The sequence below is a fragment of the Dermacentor variabilis genome, chromosome 8 (assembly GCF_050947875.1).
Source record: "Dermacentor variabilis isolate Ectoservices chromosome 8, ASM5094787v1, whole genome shotgun sequence".
Taxonomy (NCBI): domain Eukaryota; kingdom Metazoa; phylum Arthropoda; class Arachnida; order Ixodida; family Ixodidae; genus Dermacentor; species Dermacentor variabilis.
In genome coordinates this window covers 7,793,562-7,812,728 of record NC_134575.1, presented here as the reverse complement: position 1 = coordinate 7,812,728, position 19,167 = coordinate 7,793,562, and the positions used below count along the sequence as shown (strand labels likewise).

At 43.8% G+C, this 19,167-nt stretch overlaps 2 protein-coding genes across 4 annotated transcripts in view; one reads left to right on the top strand and one right to left on the bottom strand.

Annotated features, from left to right (window-relative positions):
* The first annotated feature begins 128 nt into the window (after positions 1–128).
* On the top strand, positions 129–3,163 carry Pmi (Transmembrane protein Pmi). Its single transcript, XM_075701040.1, has 2 exons — positions 129–378; positions 1,825–3,163. The coding sequence occupies exons 1-2, from the start codon at positions 368–370 to the stop codon at positions 2,393–2,395; spliced, it is 582 nt and encodes a 193-aa protein (XP_075557155.1). The 5' UTR covers positions 129–367; the 3' UTR covers positions 2,396–3,163.
* Positions 3,164–4,318: 1,155 nt separating this feature from the next.
* LOC142589565 (uncharacterized) overlaps positions 4,319–19,167 on the bottom strand; it is a 197,505-nt gene continuing 182,656 nt past the window's right edge. For all 3 annotated transcript variants that reach the window (XM_075701029.1, XM_075701031.1, XM_075701030.1), the window contains 4 exons: positions 16,162–16,228; positions 13,243–13,364; positions 12,295–12,459; positions 4,319–10,717 (listed from right to left, as the gene is read on the bottom strand). In XM_075701029.1, coding sequence (XP_075557144.1) covers positions 10,517–10,717; positions 12,295–12,459; positions 13,243–13,364; positions 16,162–16,228 — 555 coding nt within the window. In that variant the 3' untranslated portion in view covers positions 4,319–10,516. The remainder of the gene's footprint in view (positions 10,718–12,294; positions 12,460–13,242; positions 13,365–16,161; positions 16,229–19,167) is intronic.

The following is a 19,167-nucleotide window of genomic DNA, read 5'->3' as shown; positions in this document are numbered from 1 at the left end:
AGCGTTTATGAGAAACAGTAGACAAATGCTGCCGTCCGACGCCTCCGAAGTAACGTCAGCGCGCGCCTTCAGCAACTGCGGTGGCGAACTGATTTACTAATTACTACAAAAAAATCCAAATAGAGCCAGAACAGTGTCGTTTACATCGCTGAAGTTGAAAGAGACGTGCCAGCATCGGTCAATTCAGGCAAACAAGCTAAACTCGCAACAGGCTGCTGATTTATTTAGAGTATTACAAAGTGCAGGTTCGCTTGGCTGGGGTTGCGTTTTGCCTTTCAGTGGTTTGGCAGAGTTCGGACTTGCGGTCGGGCTTGCTGCAGTCGGCGACGGCAGAAGCCAGTCGGTTGGCCTCCCGTAGTAGGCAGCGATGGAGAAGACGTAAGTTATATCTGTGTGTCCTTTCGCAATTAGTAGGCTATCGTATTTGAGGTGCGCCGTTCGTAGGTAACCTTTGTCTGCACAGCGAAACTGTCGCCGTCGCCTGACGCTTTTTAAAATCGGTTCTTTCCAAGTAGTGCGCACACGACCCTGGAGACTAGGCAGCGAGGTTCAATGTGTCCTCTCGCAAAAATTGCGTTACCAGGATTGTCAGATGTAAACCGGCTTGTACTTTACATTGCATTCTTTCTTTTCTGCCTAGTTGACAGCCACAAAATGCGTGACAGCACCAAAGAATGTGCCTGCATGTTATCACGATGATGATCTTGCGCACAGCTGGCTTGTATCGTTTCAGAAAACCTTTGTGCTCCTTTACACAGCCGCATACAGTTCTACAACAACGCTTCGTCGCGACATACAAGCGTTGTTTTCGTTATTGACATTTCTGACCTATATTAGCTACTGACATTGCTCAGTCGTCACTGAAGGGTACCTGCCTTAAGAAAAATATCAAACAACGGCGTAGTGAACTTCTTGCATGGTCATTAACGAAAGTGGCAGTTGTACGAAAGACGTGCTAGCGCATTTTATTTTGTACGCGTTTGATTGGTGTGTTGCCAAAATCAGCCGCTAGTTTACTCCGTCGCAAGCATGCTCGCCCGTAGTGTTTAGCATTTGATGGGGCCTCTTGTGGCGTAGTCAGCCTGCCCGGTATGAAGTTCGTAAAACAAAGAGCTGTGTTTGGTGTACTTTCGCCCAGGTTCATAGAGAATTCATTATTTAATGGACAGCGGTGTTTTGCAAAACTGATACGCGACACGGTGCGCAGATGACGTTGCAGTAAATGGAGTACACAAAAAGGTAAACAAAATGTGCCGAAGAGCAGTCTGTCGCGAGAGCACAGACACGTCGATAAGATAGCTTAGTGGGTTCCATGCCCTTCAAGCGCGCGGTATCATTGGACCGTAGTGACATGGGCTGCCTCCCCTTCTACTGCGAGTGTTTTTGCTACAACAGCTGAGTGAAAGCTGTGGATAATCTCCTTGCTCATTGGTTGTCCCGAAAATAGCACGAACTGCCTCCTTCCCTTACTTGCAACTGTAATCGCAAAAGCTGTTGCAAGTATTCTTGTTGTACTGTGTGTTATCAATACTCATTTTAATCCATCAAAGCAAGCTTTACCATGTATGAGAAACTCGCACATGGTCAAACAACATAGATGTGCATCAGGCTTTTGCGAGTGATTCTTTGCCCATACCTTTCTGGTGTGGCCTCGCCAATCACACAGATTTACATTTAGTAAATCAAGCTGCACTGCTTCAAGATAGATGTCTGAGAGTACAAGTGCACTGTACTTCTTCTAACCACGTGCACATATAAGTGCTTTGTGGCAAGGTAGCTATTTCCAGGTCTTGCTGATGACGATTCCCATGTACATGTTTTCAGTGAGTACATCGATGTCCCAGAGTGGGTGATCATCCACGAGCTCTACGAAGGCGAGAACTCGCATGAAGCATTTGAACTGGACTTTGACCGTGCCCTCGAAGCAGGACCAGCGTCCATCATTGTGGAGCCCCGGCGGCTAGGGGAGGAAACAGCGCGCTGGATTGCACTTGGAAACTGCCTTCATCAGACATCCCTCCTGTCTGGAATTGGATCACTAGCAACAACACTTCTCCTGTGCCCACCGTCGCCTACGCCATCATCTGCTCACACCCTGTTTGTGATTGGCACCCCATTGGCCGGTGTCAGCGCCTTCTGTGCTGCTGTCTACTCGCTGTCGTGGGCAACCGACCCCTGCATCCACTACCAGGTCGAGAAAGATCGGGCTGTCCTCGATCGGCTACCGCTGAGGGAACTGGCCAATCCAAAGCCGCTTGTGCTGGTGCGCAGGGACGAGCGAAAAAAGCGAGCGGCACACCTCGTCACAACAGGCCTGGCTGTCGGTGTGGTGTTGTGGAGGCTATACCAAGTGTGGCGCAATGGGGACTCCGGAGCCCTGCCAGCGTACAGCTAGGGCTCATCACATATGCACAGGCAACACCATTTAAAAACAAAGTATCTAGACATCAACAAACAAGTATGTGGAGGTGGCAACGGTGATAGTAGTGAACTCCAGCTGCTTTAGGCTGCTGATTGCTAACGAGGACAAACAAGCTTTGCCCTTGCACATAATGAGCAGGAAGCTGTGGCCTTGTTGACCTTTTTGTTTCGATAGCTAAAAACATTTGATTATCTTTCTTGATTGATATTTGTGTGTAAGAAGTGCAAAGAAACTTGTTCATGTGCAGAGGATCATATGAAATCTAGTTTGCCTCGCATATGTAAAATATTCTTGAAAAATTGATGCAAATATAAAAGACGAGTGCCTTGTTTAAAATGCTGTGTGAAGATCTGTGCCCAAGCTGCAACTGCGAGTTTGGTTTTGTTGTGTCCACAGTGACTGGGAACCCAAGGCGATGGACAAACTGCAGCAGCTTTTGTGCAATTAATGCAACGTCTGTAAACTTTCTTTGAAGGCTGCATAATATGGTTATGCTTAGAAAAAAGAGGAACAAATTGCCTCTTATAACACGTTCAAAACAATTACTCGCACTTATACAAAGGAGAGAAAGGAATGAGTTTCAGTTGTTTCTTGGAATTACAATTTTTTTTTTATCTTTTGCTTTAGTCTAAAGGCAGCTGTGGAAAAGAAAAATGGTACTTGTTGTATCTGGTTGGGAAATATTTTGGAAAGCAGATAGCTTGCCCATATGCATTAAACAGTGTTCTCATTAAACATTCACCATGCCTCCATGTAAATTTTATGACTGCTTGTGTTCTATCTTGGGGGGAGGGGGTACCGTAATACCACAGGTACTAACATGAATATCTTTGCCATTTAAAAGCCACCATGTTCATACTGTCCCATGTTCTCCATAGGGTCACCTTATCGCAGGCTCTTGTTGACATTTGTTTAGTGCAGTGTGCCTCAGCCTACAGTTAAGGCAGCCCTGCAACACTTCCTTACAAAGCTTGTAAAGGGTGCATCCTTACCAATCGCCTCTCGGAAAAATATTCCGAAGTATTTGTATTGGCATCGATATCAAGACCGTGCCATGCTATTTGTCATTGGCTATTCCTTGTACACTGGAAGTGAAGGCTCTGGCAGTGTATGCCATGGCTTCGGCCAGTGAAATTTTGCACTACACACTTGTTCCCTTCCTGCCGTATGCATGGAAACTTGCTCTCTAGCTTGTCGCTGCCAAACGGGCACCGACTACATCTCTGATCTTTTGACAAGAGAACTGGTCAAATGCGACTTCTGGTACGGAGGATGTGTTGCCTTTAACTAATAGCACTTCAAATGGCTGCACGAAAAAAAAACGACCACAGTTCATTCCGTGTTCATGACATGAACTTGTGATTAGGTGGGTTTGTTTATCTTCAAAGTCTTGAATTAAGTGACCTTCAACGCAAAGAAAGCTGACTTCCAGTGTAGTCGTACTATACATGTGGTAAAGTAGACCGATTTGAAGCAGCCATGGGATTGAACTAATGACATCTTTGCAAGTGAATGACTTAATTACACAGTTATTTGGAAAATAGTCCTTTGCTTTCACAAAGAATAAGGTAGCTCGCATTGAAAGCCGCCACAGTACAAACTACGAAGTGCACTTTTTTCATGGATTCATTTTTATTAAGTGCGTAACTAACGCATTGTCGGTCACAATGGTCACTTGGACGTGTGCTGAAAATAACACAAGCTCTGTACAAACTAGACAGCTGTCCTGTATGGCTAAGACAAAGATGCACGAAATTGGCAGAAAAAAAGAAAGCCAATACAAGCACAAGATGCTGAGGGAAAATGACTTCCTCCCCTCGGAGATCTGGGCAAAGTTGATGACCAAAAACAAAAGCCAAAACAAAAAACGCTTTGAGCAATGCAGAACAGATAGCAGAACATGTACAATAAATTTATTGCCAAACTGCTCTGAGGAAGGCTCTATGGTGCTGTGTAGCCGGATTTTTCGTGTTCAGTTCACGTTTGGTCACTCCATTGACAAAATTTTTGGCAGTGTTTACACTGCAAAACTAAGATACTGGAAGGTCACAATGCTTCTCATCGATACTACCATGGCATAAATTTTAAACGGTGGCTTTCTTTGTGGTGAATACTAGCACCATGTAAAAGTATAAAAAGTTGAGGACGCTAATTATTTGCATGACTGTTGCAAGTACCAAATATGAAATGAGCGCAGTCACGAGGCCTCTTATAAACTATTTAAAAAATGTGTATGTTAGGAGCTGTACTGAGTGCTGCATGCTTTTTCCAGCTAACTGTTTAATTCAGGTCTTGTCACTAGCCAGGAAATTATAAGCTCCCCTCACAACTTTAGAAGGCCACTAAGGCGTGAACAAAAACTTTCTCGCATATTAAACGTTAAAATAATTGCCATTTGCCACAGATCTTGAAGCAACTGACTGTTACAAATAGTCATTAGTGAGCCAAGAGAGAATCATTGTGAAATTGCAAGCAAAGCAAAGACACCGACAACCCGAAACTTCCCCAGAACAGGCCGCCAATAGCAAAAGAGGACTCGGCAAACTGAGCATTGCACCAATGCACACAAAAACGACAAGCACACGCGTTTAAACTGCACAAGGAGAACTCACGGCTTCAACAACTCAGCCATTCTTGGCCGGTGAAGCACAAATGAAAACTTAGAACAACAAGGAACGCTATGCAGCACTTCTTTCCACCCAAACAGTACCCAGAGCATACGTATGGCACAACAAACTTACAACAGACTTTGTAGCGCACATTTTTCCTAACTTCCATTTAGAAGCTCTCTTATCGGCCAAGTTGGTTGCTCCTGAAAGAAGTTGCCAAGAGACGAGAGGAAAAACCTAGCCACCGACGTTCAACAACTCCCACTTTTTTCAACAAGTGAAATCACAGTCAGTTTTCATTCCTGCTAGCAGACAGGGCAAGGGACACATGTGAAGCAACGCAACTGCAGAAATGATAGCAGATGACAAACTTGCCTCTATGTACAAAAACCGAAGACCCCTTCCCGGGCCATGCAACCATCGCACCTACAAAAATAAAGCACTCTCTCCGGAGCTGCAAACGTGCTGCAGTCAAAACTCTGCCACCAAACTCTTGCACCGTCTCAACACTTCAGCTAAAGCTGACAAGCACTTGTGGACCCGCATGTTTACGGAGGAAGACTGCTTCCAGAAGATTCTCTCCAGGCTGGCTGTAACTTTGCACCTGCTTGGTTTATAGACTGACAAGTACTGCATGCACATTGCATTGCTTTGTAGCCACAGAGGTTGAATCCACTATGCTGGACAGACTTCTAACGAGCTTGTAGTAGAAGTTTGATAACAGCCCTGCTGATGTGCTTTATGCAAAAAGCTGGGGGCTTGTTCCTGCATTTACAAAAACACATTACCAGCACCCCATTGCCTCCTGCATTTGGCAATGCATTTCATAAATGCTGTGCTCAAGCTTTTTCTTACATTCTTGTGTGCAGCTTGAGTGCGAATGGGTTAAGAATATCAATTGTGAATAAAATGTATGATCAAAAAATTGTAAATAAAAATGCAGAATATTGTACAGTGACCTGGGTTCCTAATTAGGAAATTTTGCACTTAAATGCTGCTTTACATTTACTCAGCTGTTGCAAAAAAGACAGTTTGATTTGCTCTGTGCAGTGAAACACTTGGCATCATATGTTTGCCTGGTTCATCACTGAAGAGCAAGGAACCATCACGTGGACGCCTTGTCATCGGAGAGACGCTTGCTACAGAGGCATGGTCTGCTTTCATTGCCTGCAGGCAACCAAAAGTACAGAGATGCTAGGCAAGCAAAAATGCCAAGTATTTATTAAACAATATTGGACCAATAATGAAAGTTTGTTGCAAAATTTAATTGAGCAAAGCAACATTTAGTGCAAAATCTACTCTTAAATTTGTTAAACATTTGATAAAATTGTACACGTCACTGTACAGCGTTTGTTAAAAGTGTAAGCAGTGGTTCCACAGTCAGCCCTTGTGGCACTACTGATGCTTTGGAGTTTAGACCTGCAATATATTTCTGGTATGACACCGGCCTCCTGCTCTTGCTATGCAATGTCCATGCTTTAATCACAGCCGAGTTCTGATACATGTGATTGTGGCATGAAACAGCCTCATGGAATGCAGTTCAGTCATGGTTATAGCATTGATGCACAGCCTGGCTTTGAAGAGCACTGCAACTATCATGCAGGAAAAAATGCATACTGCAGCTTTAGTTTTCAAAATGCAATGCGCTCATATTGTTTTCACAGCTCTTGTAGTAATGTTTTGTGGCCACAGTGCAAGCCAGATTTGTGGGAACACGAAGCAACACATTCTGCACCATTCTACCTCGCAGAGGCCAGCTCATTCAAGAGTAGGCCTTTTTACATTGCAAAGCAAACCACTTGCACTCCTGTATGCATTTTCAACGACCCTAGAGTAAAACATGCTTTCAAGCCATAACTAATCATGCATGCAAAAGTGACACTCCTCTGTAAGCAGTCTTCCTCATTCCATTAAACTGTGTACCACCAACACCCATATGGGCAGCCTGGCCTTTACAACAAACAATAAAACGTCTTTCAGCACCGGTGTCTCTCAGACTAGCTGCCGTAAATTTTAAGCCCAGGTCTCGGACCCACCACTTGTGATCAAAGGCTGGCTGGGTTGTAAATTGTGTGATCAGTGTGCCACAAATGTTCATGTTACGCTCAAGTCGTAATTGCGGGATAACCGACACCTGGGCGTTTATGCACCCGTCAATCCTGCAGTTGCCACAACAATGGCTAACACTTTCATGGCACAAGCATGTGATGCTGACTCAACCCTATGACAACATATCCTACTGAGATATGAAGCACTGTGAAACCCTGATTATCCAAAGCCAGTTCGGCTTTGAGCACACTTATCCTGTGAACAGCACACAAAAAACATTTTGTGCAATGACTGGCAAACTTCTTTTCTTTTTTTTTCAATATATCACAAAACCATACCTAAAGTCCATAACTCCTATGTTTTATATGAGTGGATAACACTGTTTATTTCATGTGTTGCTTTTCAGTGTTGTTTGTGTGAGTTAAACAACATCTTTTTCTTCACACAGTGCAAACTTGAGTGAACACTAGCTATACATGCTGCCCAAAATACCACAAAGATGACAAGTTGCTAAAGTTGTTCTAGGATTGAGCCAGCCAACAAGTGTTCACTTCCAATGAACCAGCAACTCTCCCCTGCCTGCTTCACGATGAAATATTTCAGTTTCAGCACCACAGAAACGTACTCTCTACCATAGAGATCCAGCCTCGTGCAAGAACGCGTGACAAGCAACATGCTTCAGTCATCAGCTGCTGCCACGGTAGTTTGTTCAATGTGCAATCAAAGCTGATGGCTACTTCTCGTATTCAGTTTTTCACCTGACAACAGCAGTCATTGTTGTGCAAAAGTGACTTGTGCAAGAAACCGTAATGCATTAATCATTGCCATCGTGTAAACCTTGGGCAAATACTTGAAAAAAGCGTCTCTCTACCTGTGGCCAGCCGCCCAGCATACGTATGGAGCTACAAACATCAGTGTGCACTACCAAGTGCCCTTTTCTCCTTGCGTTGGAGCAACGCAAAGTCGTGAGACTCTCGCAGTGACAAGCAATACCATACATTAGGACCAAAACTCTTGTCACTTTTCGCTCCAGCTGATAGCTCAATGCAGCAGTTTCCAAGAACCGATTTCGAGGCAGCTTGAAAATATAGTGCAACGCGAATGAAAAAGCAAAAGAAATGCAAGCTTTCTGAGGTGGGTGAAATGCACGAAATGTATGCTGTGATGTGATGACTTTAGCCATGATTATCGATCACGACAACGATACACAAAATATGTGCGCTCGCACCCGTAGCGCAAGCAGACGACAGGCAGCGTGCCACTGCAAACAATGGGCATGCGGCTTGTTTACAAACAGCGAAGAACTTTGACGTGGGAGAACGAGTTTCACAGACGTGGTGTGTGTGTGTAGACACTTCCCCATCAAGCGCTTCTTCCGACAGGTGAGGGTGGGAAAAATGCATAGAGACGGAGGGGTGAGGCGTGCCATTGTGTCAGGATGCCACTACAGAGGTTACACAGCTGCGTGCCTGACGAAATGAGCGATAACAGGTGCGCAGTGGCAAAAGGGATACCAACAAGCCCAGTCGACAGCCCCTAAGAAGCCAAGCCCCTTACAGGGGTGTATGCATATTACCTCTTATGCAACGCTCGACTGCTCCACAAGGCTGCACAGCAGAAACAAGGAGCGTGAAATCAAGTCACTATGCATCACTTTCAAATAGCTATTTTTCAAGTAAATATATATATACATATATATATATATATATATTAGTTATTATTATTGTGGGCCTACTCCGAGTAGGTACTCCTTTGCCTGTATAATGAAGAGATCTGCCTGGCACGTTTCGTGCTTTCATGAAAAGGACATGGACGGTATTCTCGTGCGATAACTTTTAGGGATAAAATCACTTTCACAATATATTGTGTGATTCGGCATTGGATGCATCGACGAGTATATGGTCGACAGTGCTCCTGGCACCAGGTGAAGATAGCGCACTCAACACAGTGCCAGGAATGCTGTTGGGCTCACACGTCAGCACATCCGGTGCAAAGCCAAGCGAGATATCGTGAAAGCGGTTCTGTCCCCAAAAGTGATCGTTTGAGGATACCACTCCAATTGAGCCGCAGTTTACAAGGCAGACATGACATTATTTATTTAAGTGGCCCAAGCTGTGTAAGTAAACCACCAAGAACTAGCCCTTGCATTGCCTTTCTTTCTGCATGCCTTCATGATACCACGTCAGATAAATATAGGCATTGGTACCTATTCTGTAGGACTTTTTACCTCAGCAGTATCAGCATTTCAAGTTACCATTTCTTGGAGGCTGCCACAAGGTCTTGTTAAAGAAAAAGAACAGGTAAATAAAGAGGAAAAAATACACGGGACAATGTTGTGTTGGTGCACGCATGAGACGAGAGAGTATAGTACAAACAGCTGTACACATTCGCATTCTGGATGTTCACATGGACATCCACTCCTAACCCAATGGAGGCAGTGCGACAGTAGTGCACGTGCCCCTCTCGTGTAAATCTTTTTCAAGCCCATCACAGTAGGAAAAAGGTGTGTCAAATAATAATAATAATTAAAAAAATCTGCAAATGGATGCAAGACATGACGACAAAACACAATGTAAAAGCAAAAAAAAAAAAAAGAGACAGCTCTCAAACCCCTTATATTCTCCCCGTCTTTGGAAGACAGCCCGCCCTGCTATCAACACTGGCCCCTGACATCTTCTGATATGCCCTCATTTGTCAAAGGTGCCCATCACGTGACAATGACCTTTGCAACATCACACACGAGGCACCGATTGTTTGCCAGCTAATGGCACTCTGTGCCAAACACCCGAACGGTGTGCAGATTATGATGTCGAGGAATTTCACCACAAAAACCCTGTGACAAATTCCACTAGCTCATGTGGAGAGGCTTTCTGTTGCTTTGTCTGTAGGAGAGTGTGTATGTTTGGCTGCAACGCTGCATGTGTGGGGGTTCAGAGTGGTTTGGTTAAAGACAACTCAAGATGCAGACCAGCACAACGTGTGTCTCTATTAGGAGAGCTTCTCCTAATCAACTAGTGGGATTCAGCACATCTAGTGCAAACAAACTGAAAAATAAGAAGGACACTACAATGACTGTGCAGCGAGGAAATGCGGCCGCAGTGTTTTTAGCAGGTAACTACACGGTCTGTGATTTGCTATGGCAATGAACGCCAAATAATATATCAACAGTTGCCAGTACACTGTGATACAGGTCTTCAAATGTCCTAATAACAAGTGAGCACTCAAGCTGAAGATTCAGTACTGGCACCATACTGGTTACATTCGATTATATTATGAAATTTTGCAACCACTACTCCTGTACAATTGCTAATAGGTCACTGGTAGTTCAAAACATTGCAGGGGAAACCAAAAAATGGCACACGCCCTGCGTGGGGCTTTCCTCAGACAAGTGCTCAGCTGTGATAGACCGAGTAGAGATTGCAGCCTGCTGAAATCATCACAGTGCCAATGAGGGCTCAATTGAGATGGTGTTGACATAGGGGTCGTAGTATCCAGCGAGGTAGTAGACATCAGCGGTGGCTTCATCGCTGCGCATCCCGCGGGATGTCCGGTACTCTTCCCAGGAGAGGACCTCACACTTGTGAGAAATGGTCTGCACATCATTCACGTCCGCGTGTGGAGACTTGAACAGGGCACCCTGCGCACGCGCATGTACTGGCATCAGCAACGCCTTTGCAGGTAACAGGTCAGCTGGCATCACATGAGTCTCAATCGCCCTTGGAAATGCTTTCACTGAGTTGGCACTGAGGATACTTGTTTAACACTTGGCAGATGCAAATCAGACACATGCATAACTGAGTGCATGAAATTAATGCTAACTTTTCAGGATGTAGAAGGCAACTAACCACCAACAGAGCACCTGTCCTATTATACTCTGTCTATGGGTAGACTATATAGAGTTTACGGTACATATCATGGCCCCTCTCATGTAAGAAATATCCACCAGTGACTGTACTTATTTGCATAAAAGATTGAATTTCAATGCAACGAAATTTTGATATAATGAAGCAAATTGCAGATTTTAATTCATTATATCGATGTTTAACTGTATGTTCCAGAGATGTGCCAATGAACATCATGTTGGGACATCACCTTTGGAAGTTAAATCATCACCACACTGTGCTGTTCCTGTTTTGGAGCCCCCATTGCAACATAATAACTACTTGGCTCATTTGGTATTTGCTGAATGACATATCTGTGTTGTTTGAACCGCTTTTTGTTGAGATAAAAATATTCAGCAGAAGCAAGAAAATCAGATTGCATGAGAGTTAACGGAAGCATAATAATATAAGAAAAATCTCTAGCTCTATAAGTGATACATCACTCCTGTTATATTGATCTATGAAGAGGAGGAGGAAATAACTTTACTGTGTGCCCTGCGAGTTGGCGGGGAGGGCCAAAGGCCCTGCGTAGGTGACGGCCAGGAGTTTGTGGGTCCTGGCAGCATCCTCAGCCCGCTGGATGGCCCATTATATTGATCAAGAAAATGTTTTTTACCACTGGTCTCCTTGAGAGTTGTGATTTCTCCGCACATGTGTCATATCTCTATTTATTTGTGAGTCTGCACCTATATAAATCAGTAGGAAGTGCTGCTCGTGCTGTTGGTAACGTGTCTTCCTTTTGGTGAGCATCCTTCTAGCGGCAAATGTCTTCCAGCTCCAATGCGTAGAGCAGTGGTGTTGAACAGCCACTGGCTCTGACACTCAAACACTAGAACTTAAAATGTGCAGGAGTCACTGCATCCTGAAATTGTACGCTACACGCATACATCACAATGCACTGGCCTCAAGTGGGTGTGAAACTGAAGTTTCACGCCCACGTTCCTGCACAACTGCATTTTCAGCTCCATTTTTCTTCCAAGCAGCCTTGGTATTTTTTTGTGTTGACACAATGTGGCACCAAGTTACAGAGACTCTCTTCCAAATGCATTCCACTAGTTGGCCCTGAAAATGTCTCCTCAGCAGTCAAAATAGACTGACTTCAATGCTGGCAAGAATTTGAACACACCCAATGACTTGAACATAAAGCACACTGTCTCTCGGGACAGAGCAAGCAGTAAGGTGCCTTTCTTTAGTGCTCTGCGAAGGCCAACCTGATCCATAGTGATGCAGCAGTCATAGAATTTAGGTAGTGAATTACAGGAGGGAAAAGCCCACATTTCATTGGCACAAGCATGGCGAGTAAACAAACAAACCGGTAGACTTGGCAGCTTACCTTAGAGTGCCTGAGCTTTGCGAGTCCCTTGGTCTCCTCTGGGTGGTAGAACCACCTGACGCGGACCGCCATGTTTCCACTCCAGCCTTCCCACATGGTCTCGATGCGGCCAATGTATGGCAGGTTGGGCCGTCCCGTCGACAGGAATACCGCACAGTCACCAACCTGTGTCACAGTGACCACCGATTTCCTTTCACTGCGAATATTATCCTACAAAATTTTTAGCTCTCATGTATCAGTTTTCTGTTGTAATTTGTTCAATGGTGCACCCCTTACTCAATGCTCCCCTTAGGGCCTGTAAGTCAAGCCTAAAGAACAAAGCTTGACATTCACAAACACTACATTCTCTCTATGATAACTGTAGCACTCCTTCCCAAATGCCTGAATATGTTGTTGGCAGTAACCATATTAAGTAAACGGACAATGAAGCCAGAGAAAGCATGGAAGAAATTAACTGTTATCTTAAATTTGTCAGTTGCCTGCTCTTAAGTTCACATGCTCTGTGATGCCTCGCCACCATGGCCGTGAGTGGCACTGGCTAACACTCCCGAGCTAATCTTGCACACACCCACGTCAGTGCTCAAGAAAGTCAAAGGGAGGACAGCCACTGTGGTAGCATAATGGTAAAGTAGCACACACATAATGCAGAAGATGTGCATTCAGCTCACACTTGGGATAAGTTGTCCTTTCATCTACTTTAATTTTTCTTTTGTTTACTGATTTTACATTTCAATTAAAGATAAGTTCATTTCCTCTTTCTATGGCTTCATTGTCTGTTTGCTTTGTATGGTTGTAAGTAACAAAAACCAAGCCCTTCGATTTTCTTATCTTTTCTCTAACAAGTTAAAAACCAAAACGACAGAGCACAACAGCTAGCTGTGGTGTGTGCACATTGGTTACTAAGGTGCTGTGGCATAGAATCTTTGGCAGGCAAGGAAGAGCACCCACCCGAATGGATTCCCTGCCCCTGCAGATGGCCTTGTAAAACTCCTTCTTAGCCTTGCCTTTCAGCCCAGGCCGGCGGAAGCTCTTGCCCGACCATCGCCACAGCTGCCGCATCGGCAGGAATGCTGCAGAGAGATGGCCATATTGTGGTCAAAAGAAGGAAGCGAATGTGCTTCAAGCCATCATTTGGTAGCACGAATCAACCTCATACAGGCTTATGTTACAGGAGGTGCAAGCATATTGTGCACAGTGCAGTATAAACAAACAGAGAAGCCCAACGACTTCCAACCGTATCTGTGCACAGGCACAGGCAGTGGTGCAAGAAAGAGTAATAGGACAGGAAAGGAAAACAGAATGTTGAAAGAAGGAATGCTTTCTTGCAATATCTCTGCACCCAGCTTCGGTAAGTATCTCTTCGCCACCATAAATACGAGGGTTGTCCGTAAAATAAGGTTCCCAGTGCATTTTTACAATACAAAACATGTTTATTGGCATTGAATAATACATTTTTGGAAAGCTTCAACTTCAGCTTCATTTTGGAAAGATCAACACATTTTTGCATGCGGTGTACCATCTTCTTTATGTCTGAATCGTCGAATTCTCCCACTGCGCTGTGAAGGTCTTTCAGCTCCTCTCCAGTTCAGGAATGCATCCCACCCAGGTGTTTCCACAATTCAGGGAAGAGATGGTAGTCACTTGGGGCTATGTCTGGGCTGTAGGGCGAGTGTGTGACAGTATACCGTCCAAATTTGTTGATGAGATAGTATGTTACACGGGCGATGTGCGGATGAGTGTTGTCCTGATGGAAACGCACTCCCTTCATGAGCATGCCTTTCCTCTTGTTTTGAATCGCGTGGCGAAGGTTCTGCAACGTCTTAACGTAGCGGTCCGCATTGATTGTAATACTGGCAGGCATGAACTCACACAATAATCCTTTCCTGTCCCCAAAGACACTCGCCATCACTTTGCCGGCAGACAGTGTTTGTTTGAACTTCCGCAGCTTCAGCTACTGGATGTTATCACTGACGGGATTGCTTCTTTGTTTCCGGTATCCTGTAGTGGACACAGGTCTTGTCCCCAGTGACAATAGAGTCTACGAATTCCTTGCCATCTGTTTCGTAGGCCTGAAGAAGTATGCAGGCTGCTTCAACATGCTGCCGTTTGCGATCTTCTGTAAGCATTCTCAGGACCCACCTTGCACAAACCTGGGCATAGCCTAAATGGTCTGTCAAAATTTTGTCAATGCAGGTCTTGGTGACATCAGGGATCACCTCGCAGAGCTCCCAAACCGTCACCCTTCGACCTTCCAGCATTGTTTCTTCCACTTTTGCAATCGTTTTCTCTGAAACCAATGGCCATCCAGAAAGCTGTTCGTCATGGATGTCTCTACTCCCATCTTTGAATTCTCTGTACCATTTGCACACGTGTTGTACGCTCATACACGTTTCCCTGTAGACTTCACACAGCTAAGAATGAATGTCCACCAGTGCAGTGTTTTTTGCACACAAAAATATAATCACAGAGCGTAATTCGCATCTGGCAGGAGAAACAAGTGGGAGCTCCATCTCTAACGGCAGCCAAGCCAAGTCTGAGCGTCGCAGACAGCTAGTTGGGGTGGGGACTGGGAGAGGGGGAACCAAGTTACACGTCACTGTTGCCGGATCCCGCGTAATAGCGTTCCTCGTAACTGTAGCTCCTTGGGAACCTTATTTTATGGAAAACCCACATATATGTCACTTTAAGCATATACATTTCCTGCCTCATCTCTTAAGGATAATGTAGATAAAATTTAAAGTCCCTGCTTAACAGCACACTTCAGCAGCACAGTCATAAAACATTGGCATAATAGGAACACAAGCTACAGAGAAAAGCCAGAGGTATAAAAGAAAAGAACTTGTTCACAAAGCTGAACCTGTCATTTTTGTACTTGTGAACCAAGCAACAAGTAGTAACTTCAAAAATATTTCTTCACTTTAAACAAAAATCACCCTGATTGAGATTTCACCTCTTAATATAGGGCACATGTACTTTTATGACCACTTAGTTGTGCATCTTGCGATAGCTGCTAGAATATTAAATTTATGTCTCATTATGCATTTCATCACAGATTACTTTTACTGTTGCTACTGGAAACATTCAAGTTACACATAAAGTAATTTTTCTATGATGGATGCACGATACACAGTTGGAGCAGAGTAGCCTTTAGTAAGCAGCTATTAACTCCTTGAGGTGCTTTATTTCATTTCGACCAAAAGTGACCTTATTTAGCTTTTTATTTTATCGCTTATTTTCAAACTTCATTTGATCAAAAAATTTCTAAACCATTTTCAACCAATTTGCTTCATGTTTTAAGGGTGGAAACCTCATTTTGCCTCTTCAGTATGCAAATATACAGGCTGTCCCATGTAACTTCAGCCAAACTTTAAAAACATGCAAATGCCAAGTAGCTGGACAGAACAAAGGTAATGTTGTTTGCTGTCGCTTGGAAATACTCAGATTATTTCTTTCATTCCACCTAATTAGGTAATTAGCCTTAATTAATTGATCAACTTCTCAAATATTATAATTAGATGAAAAGTGTCATTGAGAAAATTGTAAAGTGACATAAAAAACTCCTGATACAGCTTTTTTTTGCTCAATACGTGCTACATAAAAGTGTTTTTCCGAGCGTGAAAGATGCCCACAAATGCATGCAAAGTGCCTCGAGCGGCCAGTCATGCAGCAATTTTGTGACATTTCTGCGGGCTTCTTTCACGCTCAGAAAAACCAATTTTATGCAGCGCGTTATGAGCAACAGCTGTTTCAGAAGTTTTTCATATTGCTCTACAATTTTCTCATTGATACTTTTCATCTCCAGTTTGATGAAAAGATAGAAGTGGCTTGTTTTTAACCCCTTGTGGCTGAGCAATGTGGTTCACTCACCCGCGATTTTGCTTTTCTCCACCGAGGGGAGGCGCCTTTTTCGCTTGGCGGGACCTTTTTTAGAAGCCTGGAAAAAATCGCAAAGAAAATAAACAGTACATTCACAGGAATGCTACAGCATTTATTTAAGTTCATTTAAAAATTCTGCTTTCAAGAAAGTTCTAGAAGTAAACCAATCATATATACTTTCATATTAACATTACTAGAGGGAAATATTGAATTGAACCTGGGACCAACGCTTTTCTGGGGTGGTCACTCTACCATCTGAGCTAACCAGAAGGCTAGCAGATTGCAAATAAGGAACACTGAATATAGCAAATGAGTTCTGTGGAAGTTCACAAGGTGAAGAAAGATATAGGATGGGAAAAACTTGTCAACCAGCCAACTGTAGCATGAAGCTACAAAGGAACCCCATACATGTTTCTTGGAAAGAAAGCTTCAATGTGTAAGCAAACTTTGTGCTGGTCCAGGGATCAAACCTGGGACCGATGCCTTTCCGGGGCCATCGCTCTGCCATTTCAGCAAACCAGGAGGCTAGCAAATTCCACTGCGAATCCAAATTTGTGGCTTCGTGCCAGAGTTGGATGGATGACAAATTTTCCCTTTCATAAACTTTCCTCCACCTTGAGGGCTTCCACAGAACTGATTTGTTGGGAGCCTGGTGCCATAGGTCATTCAACCACTGTAGGATTTATGTGCCTTGTTGAAACTCGTTGAAGCATACTGGATGAAACTACATTATGACAAGGTTCAGCTGTATGTAGATTTCCCTATAATTTCGCATGGCTTCAACCAGAAAGCACACAGTGCATTTCCTTACTGTCTTTTAAGTTCAGCTGTGTTGCATGACTGCTGCACGACACTTCAAATTTACAACAAATTTTATGGCCGATTCATTTTATCCAAAGATCTTGTGGCCCTTGCAAAAGGCTGTACACCAGCATGGATGACGCCATCACCATCCACCAACATTTGCATAGGTTGTGGCGCAACCTCCTGTTAACTGTACATTCTCTTTAATGGCACAAAGCAGACGATTCACAGAGAACGAGACACACGCAAAGGCCTTGTGCATATCCTGGTCTCTGTGTGTTGCCTCCTTCGTGCCATTAAAGAGAATGTGCAGTAAACTGCACCAACTTGCCCAGCAACCAATCCTTTTGGTAAGCCTCCTTGTGCCCCCCCCCCCCCCCCCCGGCCTTCTTTTTTTTATCAGTTCTTGTTTGTTTCTCCTTGCTGGTGCCAAGAGATCGAACCAGCCTTCAACTGGAAAGCATTAGAGCCACCGGAGTGCACTGGTTCATGGCAATGCAGTACACAGTCATCCAAGGCTGTAAGCACAGCTCTGCAATGCACATTATGTTTATAGCCATGAGTGAGCCTTATAAGCTTTCTTTGATACATGTACACATGTCTTCATACATTGCTTTGGTGGAAAAGGCAGGTAGTGGGCCACTGGGTGGAAGGCTGACTCTAAGCTGTTCATGCTCAGAGCCGTCCCTGACGATTCTTTAAGGAGATCCGGCATGAAATATGACAAGAGAGCTGCTACGCATTCAGTGCACTTCGCAGCGTCACATCCACAATTAACACGAACCGTCCAGCAGCTGTGTACAGTCAACCTGCACTACTTCAAACACTTTAAAACTTCAAAATTTTGTTTTACTGATCAGAAATTGAATTAACCTGTAATTGAACGAAATATCAAACAAAACTAATACTTAACTCTTTCCGTGCCATGGGGAAAATAGGTGTTTTGCAGGTTATGCCAGATATTTTCTTCTGAAGCAACTACTGCACTCAATACTTTATAAAATACATAAACAAAAAGCAGAATGAGTGGACTTTTCATGCATAAAAGCTTTATTAACGAGATATATGTCATAATAGAGATATAAATTGCCGAGATCAAGATTGTGGGATACAATTGAACAAAGTTTGTAATGACATGCTTGTATCTACTAAGAAAAATGTAGCAAAAATTATGAGATATATAAAATGTATTGCCGTCTAATAGTCACTATATCCCAAAAAAACAAATTTTTCATTGAACAGGTTTTCCACTAGAAAAATTTAAGTGCAAGCACCACAGTTTGGCATGCCAGGCTGCAGCCGCCGATATTCCGGGCTGGCTTGCGTTGTCGTCACTCTCACAGTCAAAGTCAGATGAAAAGGCAGCATCCTCAAAATCGCTGCTGCTCGATCCACCGATAAAATCAGCCGCAAACACAGCTGAATCACGAGACCTGCGATTTTTCGAAGCGCGTGCACCGCTCCCTGAGGCGGCCATTTTTGCTTTCTACTTTGATGGTCACGAAACTTCGGAGTGCGTTAAAAGATTACCGCCTTGTGGGAAAAAAGCAAACTGCTTATAAAATAAAAATATAGTTTTCCTCCTTCACGTCCCATGGCGCAGAGTGTCCATGAGCGGTGCGGAAGGTCTCATAAGCGGCGTTTCAAACCATCGATAGTGGGCGGCCATTTTTGCTTGCTACTTTGATGATCTTGAAAACTTCGGAGTGCATTCAAAAATCACCGCCTGGGGGAAAATAGTGAACTGCTTAGAAAACAACGGAATAGTTCTCCTCCTTCATGACCGATAGCGCAGTGTCTCCGTGGCCAGTGCAGAAAGTCTCAAAACCGGCGTTGCAAACCATCGTTAGCTGGCTAACGATGGCCAATGGGTGCGGTACGGAAAGAGTTAATATATGAGCAGCTATGCAAACAAGAAATGCTTTTATTCATGTACACACATAAGGCAATGAAAACATGCGGTAAAAATTTGTCCTGCAGGAAAATATAATGCGATCTAAAATGGTTGCATATCGCTGCATCATCAAAATAAAAGTTCAATAACATGGAATTCTTTGGATATCTCATCTTAGTCGATTGCTGCTGCAGCAGTTGCTCTATATTGGTACTGCTCTGGCTACAAATAATAAAATTATGAGCTAAACAATATCCCTAATTGAATCAGCAGTTTTAAGATCCAAGGAAAACACAGCA